This window comes from Lepus europaeus, chromosome 8 (genome assembly GCF_033115175.1).
Source record: "Lepus europaeus isolate LE1 chromosome 8, mLepTim1.pri, whole genome shotgun sequence".
NCBI lineage: Eukaryota > Metazoa > Chordata > Mammalia > Lagomorpha > Leporidae > Lepus > Lepus europaeus.
In genome coordinates this window covers 12,726,161-12,741,381 of record NC_084834.1, presented here as the reverse complement: position 1 = coordinate 12,741,381, position 15,221 = coordinate 12,726,161, and the positions used below count along the sequence as shown (strand labels likewise).

The window sequence follows — 15,221 nt, the reverse complement described above, 5'->3', positions numbered from 1 at the left end:
TCTTGGAAAAAACCCAGAAGCACAGTCAATCAATGCCAACATTGACAAATGGGATTACATCAAACTGAGAAGCCTCTGCACTACAAAAGAAACACTCAGCAAAGTGAAGAGGCAACTGACAGAATCGGAAAAAATTTCTACAAACTACACAGCTGATAAAGCGTTAACATCCAGAATCTATAAAGAGCTCAAGAATTTCAATTAAAAAAAAACAATCCAACTAAGAAATGGGAAAGGATGTGAATAGGCATTTTTTAAGAGAGGAAATTCAAATGGCCAACAGACACATGAAAAACTGCTCAAGATCACTAGCCATCAGGGAAAGGCAAATCAAAACCACAATGAGGCTTCACCTCACCCCTGGATAGAATGGCTCTCATACAGAAATCAACAAACAAGAAATGCTGGCAATATGTAGGGGAAAAGATACCCTGGGTCCACTGTTGGTGGGAATGTAAACTGGTGCAGCCACTGTGGAAGACAGTATAGAGATACCTCATAAATCTAAATATAGACCTACCATATGGCCCAGCCATCCCCCTTGAGAATTAACCTAAGGGAAATAAAATCAGCATATCAAAGAGTTATCGGTACCCCCATGTTCATTGCAGCACAATTCACAATAGCTAAGATATGGAGTCAACCTAGATGTCCATCATCTGTTGACTGGATAAAGAAAGTATGGTACACATACACTATGGATTACTACTCAGCTGTAAAAAAAAATGAAATCTTGTCTTTTGCAACAAAGTAGACACAACTAGAACCACTATACTTAGTGAAATATGGCAGTCCCAAAAAACTGATATTATATGTCTTCCCTGATCTGAGGTAACTAACAGAGCACCTGAAATGTAATGTATTAGAGAGAAATAGACATTTTGAGACTTGATGATTGTTTATAGCCTTGTCTCTTCCATTCAGAAACAGTGCTTTTCGGGCTTTTTTTCTTTTTGTTTTTCTCCATACTATTTGGTGAAATATTTAACTTAGTGTAGAATTAACTACATGATCATCAAGTAAACGGCAAACAGACCTTTGTAAAAACTAAGAGTGGATGGGTAGGAGGGGCAAGGGAGAAGTGCTGCTATGTTGCTAAATCTGTATATATGAAATGCATGGAACTTGTAAAACTTAAATACTGAAACAAAAAAAGGTTTAGAAATTAAGAAATGTGTTGCTAGATAACTCCTAGACACAAAATAAATCATGATGAAAACAAAAAGTCATTCTAAACTGAATTATTAAAAGAAAGAACGGTTCCTAAAGCAGTACTTTATGTATAAACTTCAGTGCTTGTGCATGTGTTAAAAAAAAAAAAAACAACTGAATTCAAATTACAAGTCATCTTCCTAATTCTGCAGCCTCCCTATTTTAAATTTGCTTGTTTGGTTTGCCCATTTGTAGTTTGCTTCTTATTTCCTTCCCATTAGTTTGCATCAAAATAGTGCTAACTGGAAGTTAAATCGGCAATAGAGCAAATATGACTAATCTTGCCCTGTACATACCTGGTGACAGGTGAAGAGAAAAGTACCTACAAAACAAATTAGTTCTGGGGCCAGAACTGAAGCACAATGGGTTAAGCTACCACCTGGGACACTGGCAGCCCACAATAAAGCACCACTTCAAGTCCTGGCTCTTGGCTTCCAATGCAGCTCACTGCCAATGTGCCTGGGAAGGCAGCAGCAGATGACCCATGGACTTGGGCCCTTGCCACTCATGTAGGAGACCCAGATGGAGTTCCTGGGTTCAGGCTTCAACCTGGCCCTGCCCTAGCCTTGCAGTTACTTGGGGAGTAAACCAGATAAAAGATCTCTCTGTTGCTCCCTCTCTGACTCTTCCTGTCAAATAAACAAGTAAATCTTTTCTTTTCATTTTTTTCTTTTTTTTTAAGATTTATTTATTTATTTGAAAGTCAGAGTTACACAGAGAGAGGAGAAGCAGAGAGAGAGGTCCTCCATTCGATGGTTCACACCCAAATGGCCGCAATGGCCGGAGCCATGCCAATCTGAAGCCAGGAGCCAGGAGCCTCTTCCAGGTTTCCCATGCGAGTAAAGGGGCCTAAGGACTTGGGGCATCTTCCATCACTTTCCCAAGCCACAACAGAGAGCCGGAATAGAAGTGTAGCAGCTGGGCCTCAAACCAGCACCCACGTGGCATGCCGGCACCTCAGGCCAGGGCCTTAACCCGCTGCACCATAGCACTGGCCAAACAAGTAAATCTTTTCTTTAAAAAGGTAGTTTGGGGCCAGTGTTGTGGCACAGAGTGTTAACTCCCTGGCCTGAAGCGCTGGCATCCCATATGGGCGCTGCTTTGAGTCCCGGCTGCTCCTCTTCTGATCCAACTCTCTGCTATGGCCTGGGAGAGCAGTAGAAGATGGCCCAAGTCCTTGGACCCCTGCACCCAAGTGGGAGACTCGGAGGAGGCTCCTGGCTCCTGGCTTCAGATTGGCACATCTCCGGCCATTGCGGCCAATTGGGGAATCAACCATTGGATGGATGACCTTCTCTCTCTCTGCCTCTGCCTCTCCTCTCTCTGTGTAACTCTGACTTTCAAATATATAAATCTTTTTTTTTAAAAAAAAAAAAGGTAGTTTATTGGGCCAGTGCCACAGTGCAATAGGTTAATCCTCTGCCTGCAGTGCTGGCATCCCATATATGTGCCAGTTCTAGTCCCAGCTGCTCCACTTCTGATTCAGCTCTCTGCTATGGCCTGTGAAAGCAGTAGAAGATGGCCAAAGTGCTTGGGCCCCTGCACGTGTCTGGGAGACCAGGAAGAAGCACCTGGCTCCTGGCTTCGGATCACACAGCTCCAGCCATTGCAGCCATTTTGGGAATGAACCAATGGAAAGAAGACCTTTTTCTCTGTCTCTCCCTCTCACTGTCTGTAACTGTACCTCTCAAATAAATAAATAAAACCTTTTTTTTAAAAAAAGGTAGTTTGTTCACTCAGATAAATTTCTTTGCCTAATAAAAAATCAGAAAGTCTTTTCTATTAGTTATTGGTGTGTCCAACAGTTTTCTCTGCCACCATTATATATTCTTTTATAAAAATTATTTCTTTATGTTATTAATTTGAAAGGGAGAGAGAGAGAGAGTGATCTTCCATCTGTTGTTTCACTCCTAAAATGCCTGCAAAAGCCACAGCTGGGCCAGGCCAAAGCCAGGAGCCTGAAACTCAATCCAGGTCTCTCTCATCAGGGAGAGGGACCCATGTACCTGAGCCATCAGCAGCTGCCTCGTAGGGTGGGGGCTTTAGCAGGAAGATGGACTTCGGAATGGAGTGAGGACTCGAACCAGGCACTCTGATATGAGACAAGCATATCAAGTGGCATCCAAATCACGGTACCCAACACCTACCACCTATATTCTGCATGTAGATTTAACCCAGCCTCAACTCTCCCAGATCTTATCGGTAAACCCTTCTATAAACAACTTATATTTATTTTAGTAACTAACCATATGAATGCCATCTTTATTAAAGTACATACGGTACATGTGGTCTTGGTTGACATAAAATATTCTGTTGAGATAAAAGGAATAAAAAGCAACATACCTCATCAAATATGACATATCGTATTCTTTCTGTCCATTTCTGATAATGAGGTGATAGCAAGAGTATTTCCAAACACTGAGGCACTGTTACTAATATCTGGTTTTTTTTTAAAAAAAAAAAAAAGAAAAGCTGTTTTAATTTCCAAACATTAATAAGAAATTTTATGACACACTATACCCATCTTACATTTCCATGTTCAAAAAAATATTTCATTAATGTAAAAGTAAAATGAATATGTACAACTGATCCCCACATATGCTGCCACTGATACACTCAAAAACAGTTAAGTTTATTTCATTAAGAAACATTCTCTTGAGGCTGGTGCTGTGATGTAGCAGGTAAAGCCGCTGCCTGCAGTACCAGCATCCCATGTTCTAGTCCCAGCTGCTCCACTTCTGATTCAGCTCTCTGCTATGGCTTGGGGAAGCAGTAGAAGATGGCCCAAGTGCTTGGACCCCTGTACCCATGTGGGAGACCAGGAAGAAGCTCCTGGCTCCTGGCTTCGGATCACCACAGCTCCAGCCATTACGGCCAGTTGGGGAGCAAACCAGCAGATGGATGACCTCTCTCTCTCTCTCTGCCTCTCCTTCTCTTTCTGTAGAACTCTTTCAAATAAATAAATAAATCTTTAAAAAAAAAAAAAAGAAATATCTCTGGCACAGTATTCTGGGAATACAAAAGTCACCATGCCCTGTAACCATCACTACTAAAGAGGAAGTTGCTTCCTGAGGTTAAAATTTCAGAAAAGTAACGCATTCTCTTTACGTATCATTTATGTAATGTAAACATTTAATAATTAATACTGAATTAAAATATCATCAGTGATCAAATTCTTAGATAAGAAAAATTACACAAACTATCTAGCCCAATACATCTATCAGGGTAGCTGTGGGTTTCATGTTACCCCATTAAAACCCCACCGTGTCTCCCAGAGAGCCACATTCACACTACGACTCATCACACGGACAGCTGTGACGTACCTGACAGTTCAAGGTGTCATGGCGGTAATCCCTTGTGAAAACTCCACACACCACTGAGCCTTTCGGCAGTGCTTTAGTAAACAAATTGTAGACAGTTCCCACCACTTGGTTAACCAGAGCCTGGAGTCACAAAAGACAGAGTGAGCGGCTACTCAGTAAATTATCAACAACGCTGAAAAAACTGGTTCAAGTAAACCCACGTCTGAACCACTGATACGCAACAATGCAGTACCGAACTGGTAACAGTTCTGTCCTAATAAGGCAATACCTCACAGCAAATCCTTCCACCGATTCCATTTAAGTTTTCTAAATGTTACACAATGCAATGCAGTGCCTGTTGATGGGACAGCCAGCAACAAAAACACAAACAGTGGTTCCTCGTCCCGTCAGTGTGATATGTGCTGACACAGGTAAAATCAGACGGCGCCTGTATTTTACAACGCTGCACAGTAATGGGTACAGCGCTGAAGCTCACTAAACTTCCACGTCCTCATCAGTGAAGGATGTGGCTTGTGGGACACAGGGCCCCTCCCCACACTGGCTTCCTCGCAGTGCAGCCGTAAGCCTGGGAATTAAGTATTTTGCTAGGGAAAGTGAGAGGAAGGAGCGTACCCCAAAACCCCTTTCAAGACAAAAAGAACATATTTTATTTCAGCAAGAGCCATTTAACTCTACTTCACCCAGGCTGCTGCAAAGGAAGAAACCCACGGCCCCTGTAAGAATCCAGGGCTCTTCCATCAGGCACCTGCCCAACCGCAGAGCTGGTAAAACAGGGGAGAAGCGCCTCTCTCTCTCTCTCTCTTGCTCCCTCTCTCTCTCGCCCTCTCTCTCTCTGTGTCTCTCTCTCTCTCATGAACTTGTCTGTCCTCTCTTAAGTACACAAGCCTGGCACCAACACCAAATGGTTCCCATTGACAAGACTCAGAAGTGTCCAGCCCTGTCTTTCACAAGTGCTGGCCCTAGGGAGATTTATGAGAGAACACGAATAAACAAATGCTTGTGAATGGCACCATTTACGCATCATTATTCATGCCCAGACAGTACACTGGATGCTTGGTGTGCCTCGTCTCAGGTCATGCTCGGAACAACAGCACAAAGTAAGTGGTGCTGGGTCTCCTTGCAGGTGGAAAACATGCCAGGAAACTGGCCAAGGTCACACAGCACATGAGCACCCAAGTCCACGACTGTGTGACACTGGAGGCTGGGCACTACCAGGTGGGACACACAGCTACAGCAGAGGAACATCCCTAGAACAGCGCAGTGTCGCAGGGCACGATACCTTTGTGGGTGCAACGTACACGACCACTCCATCATTGCTCTCCTGTAGGACTTTCCCCATGCAGTAGTAGGAGGCGTAGGTTTTCCCTGATGAGGTTGGAGCAACAATCACAGCCGACTCATTGTTATCTACGACATCCAGGAGTTCCCTCTGAAGGGCAAAAAAAATCACCTTTCATTGGAAAATGCACCTTTACTGTCCATTTTTAAGTTAGCTTCAACTAGCTCTTAGACTAGTGTTTACAGTTCTGAGACCTGCTAGTGCTCAAGATGGCAGGAATCACCACTTCCGGCTATGTGCAAATAACCCAAATCACTGGAGACAGGAAAGTCCTTACTGAAACTTAGATGAAAAACCCTCTAATACAGCAGAGGACAGTGCCACGGGTCTGTAGCCCAGCTCTTGGAGTTCTTTTTAGTTCATAGATTAGGGAAACCTCATGCTGATACAGAATTACCAAAACCTGCTGCTCTTTTTATTTGCATGTTTCATTAATTACGGTCAGTGAATGATTAAGGTGTGGAAAGGCAGTTTTTCAAAAAATGTATGCAAATACATAATAGGATCCGTGACATATCATGATGTATTATGAGTGACTCTGTGGTTGAACAATTGGACAACCCAAAAGCAACACTACTTTAAAAAAAAAAAAAACAGTATATTTTTGCCAATTATACATCAGGCACCTATTTTGTTATGTGAATTAAGTGGCTGCACAGAATTGTATAGCTGGGTTCTTGTTTGTTTTGTTTTTGCTTTTGTTTTTTTTTATTTGAGGGGCAGAGACACAGATAGACAAAGACAACAGGTCCTATCTGCTGGTTCACTCCCCAAATGCCTAGAAACTGGGAACTCAATCCAGGTCTCCCCTGTGCATGGCAGGATCCCAATCACTTGAGCTTTCACTGCTGCCTCCTGGCGTGGGTTAGCAAGAGCTGGAGTCAGGAGCTGCATGTGACACCCAAGCACTATGGTTTGAGACACGGCGTCCTGACCAATGGCTTCACAACCAGGTCAAACCGCTGCTTCTCAATGCATTGCTTCCCACACTCCATTTAAGAGAACCAGTGTATCTGTCACTCAACTGACTCTACACTGCATTGCTTTATCTCTTGGGCCAAGACACGATTTACTTTTCTTGTCATTAAGTCGCTTTCTAGAACAATAGGCATTTTCAAAATTTGTCGTACACAATGAGATCTGAACACACAGTTTACCAAAGCGTCTTTGCCTTTCCATATGACAGATCTTTTAGAGAAATACCTGCCACGTGTCTGGTATAAAATGATGCAGCCGGGGATCTGGATCACTTCTTTCTTCTCGAAACAAGTAAGGGCCCATGTGCGTTAACTGAAACCGAGCTGCTCCCATGTGAACTGAGTATTTATAAATATCCTTCTCAGCACCTGACTCCTTCCCCTGAAACAAGTATGGTGCATTAGACCTTTGTACAACTTTACAGTTCTTAACCTGGGCGTGCAGAAATCATTCCCAATCCTGTTGTAGTTTGCTTTGCCTCAATGAGATTATTGTTTCATGTTCTTTCAATAAGCTGCAAATCTTAAAACTGGATAACCCAATGTTGGAGTTACCAGAGGGTAAAAGTGCCACTCAACTTAATATATCATTACAATGGCACAGGGAACACTGAGGCTATATTCATTATAATTTTTTAAAATATTTTTATGGCAAGATCATTTTCCATGGCATATAAGTAAAAGACAATATGAAATTGATCTTTTGTTACAAATTAGTAAAATATTTGATAACTGTTCCACAATTATTACACACACACACTCAAATACACTAAAACTGTATTTCCTTTAAGGTATTTTTTTTTCTGACCTTAAAAAGGCATCTTTGGTAAAAATAAATATCTCTGTAAAGATCTATATAATAAGTACCTATCATCTTACAAGTCAAACTATTTTACTCAGAGAATTCCACCCCGTGGGTCAACAGCTCTTACTACAGGGCCTCAACATCACAGGAAATTCACATGCTTGGCTGAGCCTCCATTCTTGGAGTTCTGACAAAACTGGATTATGATCATATTAGCCATGCATGGAAAACATAAAACTTCTGTGCCAAAGTGTTCTGGTTGTCAATCAACACCAAGACATGTTTGGATACAATGATGGCTTGGAGCAGAGAAGACTTCATTTAAAAATTGCCAAAAATATTAATTGAAAATGTTTAAAAACAAGCTTTTTAAAATTTAGTTACTTTCTCATTTAAGAAATTAAAAAGTAATAGCAGTTTTGGTCATGCAATGTTTAAGCAAATATCCTATTTCAAATCTACAGCTGTTGGAAATAGCTAGATTCCTGTTCTGATAATCACCATCAAGGTTTTTTTTTGTTTGTTTTATTTTTTTAGAGAGAGAGTTGCTTTCCTAGCACTTATAGGTCCCCAAGTCTCTTAAAGAAGTGAGGAACAGCTCTCCTCCCTTCAGACAAACCCTACACCTGTGCAACATAAGGTAGGAATAGAATAACCAAAGGAAGAGATTCGTGCGACAGACTCATAATTTCCACTCTTGATGTTCACATCCTGCATTAAGATAATTCTCTCCAATGAAATTAGTTTCTCTATCCTCATGGCTTCAAAGGCCTTGTTAAATATGTCAGTCTTCCGGATAGAAGACTTATATGTCAGTATTCCTTATTAGATGGGATAGTTAAATTTTGTCTGTGGCACTTGGAGAATAGAGATGTAGGGCTCTTTCCATGTTTGTGTGATAGGAAACCTGACCTCAAACCCTTAGTGAATCTACAGAATCACCAAAGACTGGTTGAAAGTATTCCTGAGATGAGCAGAGCAAGATACACCAAGGAAGGGGTCACAGGCCCTGCTGAGATTCCCAGCAAGGCTAACCTAGCAAAGACGGGGGTCCCAATGAAGCCTAAGGAAAGTCAGAAAGCCTAAAATGGGGAGATTTGGCACAGGAAGTGGAGAGCTACCTATGTCTCCTCTTTTTGGCTTCTCACCCTGAGCTGGTATCTTTTCCCACATCCTTGTATTTCTCTACTTACAGAAATATCTCCACTCTAAGACCAGGCAGTACCCCAAGCATGTCTTCATAATTTCTAAATACACTATTTTGAAGGCATTACTTGAAGATTTTTTTTAAAAGATTTATTTATTTATTTGAAAGACAGACTTACAGAGAGAGAAAGGCAGAAGTAGAGACAGAGAGGTGTTCCATCCGCTGGTTCACTCCCAAACTGGGCACAACGGCTAGAGCTGTGCTTATCCGAAGCCAGGACCCAGGAGCTTGGGCCATCTTCCATTGCTTTCCCAGGCCATACCAGAGAGCTGGATTGAAAGTGGAGCAGCCGGGTCTTGAACCAGCGCCCCTATGGGATGCTGGCACTGCAGGTGGTGGCTTAACCCTGTATACCACAGCACTGGCCCCTTGAAGAGATATTTTGACCTACAATTTTTCTCTGGGGCCAGCATTGTGGCTCAAGGGGTTAATCACCCACCGGCAAGGTCAGCATCCATATTCCAGTCCCATCTCTCTGCTATTGCACCTGGGAAGGCAGCATTCAGGAATCTGTGATCCACATTGGAAACCAGAATAGAGTTCCTAGCTCCTGGCTTCACCTTAGCCCAGGCCTACCTTTACAACTATTATGGGAGTGAATCAGTGTATGGAAGATTTATTCTCTTCTAAAAGTTAACTAAATATAAGGCATGACAAGAACCTTGACCAAAAAGTGTTCCACTTCTATGAAATTTGCACACAAATTTTTGAAACAATGAACATATAAATAAAATACAAACAAAAAAATTCAGATAATGACATATGTGAAAGAGTTATCTGTAACCCCAGTTCTTTGCAGCTCAATTCACAATAGCCAAGCTACAAAATCAACCCAGATGTCCAACAACTGATGACTAGATAAAGAAATTATGGTTTATATACACTATGGAGTACTACTCAGTGATAAAAAAAAATGAAATCTTGTCTTTTGCAACAAAATGGATGCAACTGGAAACCATTACACTTAGTGAAGTAAGCCAATCCCAAAAAGACAGATACCATATGTTTTTCCTGATCTGTAGTAACTAATAGAGTACTTAAAATGTAATGTATTGGAATTAAATTGACATTTTGAGATTTTTTACAAAATTTACAGCCCTTGTCTCTACTGTTAAGGGACAGTTTTTTTGTTTTTTTTTTTCCTTCATACTATTTGTTGAACTATTTAGTGTAGCAGGGTTAATCTTAGGAGTTTAAAGTAAACTGAAAATATATCATTGTAAAAGTTGAGAGTGGGAACATGAAAGGGAGGAGGAAGAACAGTTGGAGCATGGGTGGGAAGGAGGGTATGGTATCACTATGTTCCTAAATCTGTATATGTGAAATACACAAAATTTGTATACCTTAAAATTAAAAAAAAAAAAAGGAGAGAAATAAGGACATGTCTTAGTGGCTTCCTGGGTAGGGAGAAGAGTGGAAGAAAGGTTACACAATACTGGATGTTCTCCAGTGAAGACTCGCCACAGCGTTGCATTCATCTGGCACAGGCACAGGGAAAAGCAGCAGCCCGGCTATGAGCTGAGGGGATGAACTACTGAAAACAGCTGCCGCAAAACTCTGCAGCAAACGCAGTTCTCTGCACTCAACACAATCCACTTGGAAATAGTAACACAGGTAACTAGGGACCCAACGCGTAAAGCCCTGGTGTCCTGGGTAAGATGGGAAGTCAGCTGTGTGGATAAATATGTTTCCTAGAAAAATACACAGTCATAGACATTAGACCTGTGTCTATACAGTACAATGCATGGTTAACTGAACTATTAGCTTAATCTAATGTATACTGATTCTCAATATATTCAGAATATACAGTTCTGGTGACAGGTATTGATTCTCAATATATCCCATAAAATATTTCACAGACACACACAAACGCACACACACACACTCACAATAATGTCAAGTAATATCTTCCGTGGCATTTACCTGAGGACATAACGTGTGTGCCAAGTTGTCAAAACCGATATATTTTAGATATTTGGCTAATTTTTGCCTGTGTGTTTTCTGTAACAACTCTGAGTATTTCTCGTGCAGTATGTGAATCCTCTTCATCATCTGAATTACCACATTTATATCTTTGGATTCTGCTTCTGTTGAAGTAAAACAATTGCACGACCTAAGTGAAGCAAGAGAGTGATAACAACCTGCACTCTACCCCAGCGCTGACTTAATTTTAAGATTTTAAAGAAAGCATATTCACATGAACCACTCACAATAATCAAAGAACTCCTAACTCCTAGTTCTGCATGACAATTAAAAGTGTGGGCTCTTAGATTCTAAAAGTGCTGCTAGACTTAGCAAGCAAAAAACAGGATGCCTGCTTTGACAAAAACTACAGGGCACATATTCACAAAATTCATCACATACCTGAAATGCAAATTAATGCACCTGTTTCTGACATAGAACCATGGCAAAGTACTTCTCTCAGCCTTGTTTTCTTTCTCTCTGTAATGGAGATATTAAGAACAGGGCTCACCTCACATGGCTATTATCAAGATTAAACAAAATAATCTACATAAAATGATACAATAATTTTCTTTTTTTGTGTGTGTGATATATGCTATTCAAAAGCATGGTACAAGTTTAATGAACAGGGTCAGTACAATTATAAACTATTATTAGAAATTTATAGCTCTTTCCAAAAGTGTTATGGAAGATACTATTTATAGAATCTAAATATCACAAATAAAATAACATGCTTAAACAAGGAAAGACTTCTAACTGAAAAACTTTATAAAAACATACTTTCTTTCCCATGGCAGAATGGGCAGCAAACTGCTCAGGCTTAAAATCAGCTAACAAGCAGTCATAGCCTGACTTAGGTTCTGCAAAAAGATGCAGGGCTAAAGAAAGGAAGAGGCAGAAAGCAGTAATGGAAACCGCAGAAAGAAAGAAATTAAGGGCCAAGGAGAACACCTGTTGTTGATAATCCCATGGATAGGCAGCTCCTCTATTCAACCAGTACATGGCCACACTTTACTTCTATTTCTGACCATGATACCTTTTCTATTTAGCATAGAATGTCATAACTTTCCCCCATTATTCTATCCCCAAAACAAATACTTAACTTTTAGGCTTTTTTGATAACCCCAATGATAGAGGAAAAGAAATGCCTTTTTTATCCCTACCTGTATCATTATAACTCACATCAAATGAATGTAGTTAGCCAATAAACTACTGTCTCCTTCTTATATTTTCTACTAATAACTAGGATACAGGTCAGAATCTGGTGTAAACTACAAGATAAAAAGTTAGAATAAGGTTTCACACAGCACCCCTAGTAACATGGTAATGCTACACAAGGAAAGAATGTCTATGAACATTTCTACTTGAGAGAGATCAACATGAACTAAAGAGAGCTGGGGGTAACAAAAGTAATCCCTCTCTAAAACCACTGGCTCAGACAGCTGGGGTTACAGTCAGATAAGGAGTATATAAATTAAGCTTGTCCATAATTTCATTTTTATTCCTTCATACGAGAAAGGGCCTTCTTACTATTTTCACCCGAAAAAAGCAAGGGTTTTTAGTCAGTATCAGGGTTTTTTTTGTTTTTGCTTTTGTAATTTTAGTATTCATTAGTTATTTTCACAAAATCATTCCTCAACTTCTGACTATCAAATACAGTGAAGAATTTTTCCAATTAAATATAAATTATACTTACATTCAAAATTTCATAAAATAAACCTTGTTAAGTTTAAAGAAAAATAAGCAACCATATATAATAAAATGAAGCATTGGCAGAGAGATGCTGGCCATAATAATTACCTTTAAGGCTGTGTGTTTATTTTCATCTTCTTGCATCCACAGATCCTGCTCATAATAATATAAGCCATCATTGATAACTTTAGCAAGTTCAGATGTAATTTTTGCCCAAGACATATGGTTGCCTGTTAGATCTCCTCCAGGATGTTTTCTCATGTAAGGTGGTGTCTGAATTATGATCAAAATCTTATTTAAATCCAGGTCATCAATTTCATAATCTGAATCATTATCAGACCAATCACCAAATGTGTTTTTTTGTCCTTCTATTTGCTCAATCTCTTCATCAAATAAAAAATCAAGTTCTGCTTGTTCTTGTTCTTCAGGAGGATATAGTCGATTTGATGCCTCTTCTGTTACAAATACTGATTCCTTCAATTTCACTGGGGGTGGACGATGTCTCTTTTTTACTTCTATCCAAGGTTCTGAGTCCAAGTCAGGCAAACTTGTAGACAAACCTCTAGACATTGCTTGAAGATTACTTGTTTCAGTATTTTTCTTTGGACTCAATGGACTTCCCATTCTTGGAGAATTTGGGGCAGACTCTGTATGTGAGCAAAAGGCTTGGCCTGGTACGAACTCTGGACAATCAATCAGTTGAGAGAAGTCTGTCTGTGGCACATTACGTGGAGGAGGGCCTGGAATTGGCCATTTTTCTGGTTCTATCTTTTTTCTCATTTTCTCATCCACAATTTCTACTTCTGTGCTATCCTTCAATGCCTCTAAGATGAGATTAAGGTTTGTGGTGAGAGCCTGAACTCTGTGAAAACCAGCAATCAGGGAAATAGGCAAGAAACCTTGTTCATCCATTTTTCGCCGAAGAAAAAAGTCCCGTTCTAGATTTTCTATACTGAAGTAATACTCAATTTGACGCTTAATATACTTTTTAAGCAACGCTTCCTCCACAGGATACACCTGTACGCCTGTACCATCATCATAGTAATACATCATACTGGTATTAAGATCTGTCTGAAATGGTTGATCAGTCCTTTCACCATGTTCTCAATAACCATACGAAAAATCAAAGTTCAATCGAGGATTTCCTCTTCCCCGTCCTCTTCCCCGTCCTCGTCCTCTTCCTCGGCCTCTAAAGGAACCTCGGATATTACCACCCTCACTTCTCACGCTGGACACTTCATCTTGGTCTTCTCTTTTTTCTCTATCTCGCCTCCAACTTCGTGTGTCATTTCTTCTATTGGTATGTGCTGATTTATTTGTTTCAGGTTGACATCTTGAGCTGTTCCGGGAACCAGGTCTTTCTTGACTGTCTGGTCTTACATCATCCAAGTGGAGAGGTACCCACTTGTGCTTATTAGCTCTTTTTCGTTGATTACTTGATTGAGCCTCATCTTCACTGACGTTTTCACCAGGGCCATCTAATTTTATTTCCCGGTTTTCTTTACTCTCATTGTTACTTTTCTTCTCAGTCTTCTCTTCTTTTTCCTTTCTATTCTGCAGCTTCTTATTCCCTTGACTGATGACGCTCTGACATCCAGTGTTCACTAATTCACTTGGCGTTGGCCAGTTCGCCACATCGCTGAAATCACTAGGCTTACTGGGTTTCTTTGTCTTGAGTTTTCCAGCTTTTATAGGTTTTGGGGAACTGAGCTCTGCCTCCAGCGTCTCCGGCGGGGGCGGCGGCGGGCCCGTCCCGGCGGGGGACAGGTGCTGGGGAGGCTTTTTGGTCCAGGGGTTTTCCTTAGGCGGCGGCGGCGGCGGCGGCGGCGGCAGCGGCGGCGGCGGCGGCGGCAGCGGCGGCGGCGGCGGCGGCGGCAGCTTTTCCTCGGGGCCGGCCGCTGCCGCCTCAGCTCGGGCGTCCTCGGCCGGCGGCCCCCGCGGCGGCGGCGGTGGCAGCGGTGGCAGCGGCTCCCCGCCGAAGGGGCCCCCGGGCCCGCGCGCCTTGTGCGCCAGGTGCGGGGACAGGGGCCTCACGGGCACGGCCGCCTGGGGCACGCTGTGTCCCAGCACCGGCACCGGAGACGGCTCTCCCCGCGCCCCCGCGCTGGTGCCGGCCGCGGCCCTCTCCTCCCTCGCCGCCTCCTTCCCGTCTCGAGCCGGCGGGGGCGGCTGCTCGGCCTGCCGGCTTGCCGCGGCCAACCGCGACTCCCGCTCTGCGGCCGCCGCGGGCGGCTCCTCCCGAGGGTGAACGGCGGGCACCGGGGCGCGAGCAGACATCGTCCCCTTGCCCCAGCCACCCCAGCCGGGGGGGGCCCGGGGCCAGGGAGCCCGGGTGCCCGTCGCTCCGCCGGGGCACCGACTAGCGCCGGCCTGGGGCACAGAACCCGAGAGCCCGGCCGCCGTCGCCGCCACCGCCGCCCGCCGAGGCCGCGCAGCGCCCGGCGTGCCGGCCCGCGTCGAACGGACCGCTAACCGACCGCCGGCCCAGCCCTCGTCGGCGGCGCACGCCCAGAGCCAGCTAACACGCGCCGGGCGCCGCAGCCGGGAGTCGCGAGCCCTCACCTGGCGCGGGCCGCTGCGGAGGAGCCGGCGGCCAGGCCGCAGGACCTTTAGCGGCCGATACAATAATTTTCTAACATGACCATTCTATACTCTTTTATTACTCTTCTAATAATTACGTTTCTGTGACCACAATTAAGAGATA

The 15,221-nt window shown here is 42.8% G+C and overlaps 2 protein-coding genes across 3 annotated transcripts in view; both read right to left on the bottom strand.

The window, feature by feature from the left end:
• The window catches only part of LOC133765849 (probable ATP-dependent RNA helicase DDX60), a 72,377-nt gene that overhangs the window by 53,869 nt on the left and 3,287 nt on the right, over positions 1 to 15,221 (bottom strand). Inside the window, exons 1-7 of one of the 2 annotated variants that reach the window (XM_062199406.1) lie at positions 12,626 to 12,691; positions 11,228 to 11,305; positions 10,787 to 10,950; positions 7,078 to 7,233; positions 5,815 to 5,964; positions 4,536 to 4,655; positions 3,556 to 3,651 (exon numbers count right to left, since the gene is read on the bottom strand). In XM_062199406.1, coding sequence (XP_062055390.1) covers positions 3,556 to 3,651; positions 4,536 to 4,655; positions 5,815 to 5,964; positions 7,078 to 7,233; positions 10,787 to 10,950; positions 11,228 to 11,261 — 720 coding nt within the window. In that variant the 5' untranslated portion in view covers positions 11,262 to 11,305; positions 12,626 to 12,691. Of the gene's footprint in view, positions 1 to 3,555; positions 3,652 to 4,535; positions 4,656 to 5,814; positions 5,965 to 7,077; positions 7,234 to 10,786; positions 10,951 to 11,227; positions 11,306 to 12,625; positions 12,692 to 15,221 lie in introns of those variants that run through there. The other variant, XM_062199405.1, reaches the window with a different exon arrangement.
• On the bottom strand, positions 12,494 to 14,891 carry LOC133765852 (la-related protein 1B-like). The gene is given in 1 exon segment (XM_062199411.1): positions 12,494 to 14,891. A coding segment is annotated over 1 exon segment (2,271 nt). The 5' UTR covers positions 14,795 to 14,891; the 3' UTR covers positions 12,494 to 12,523.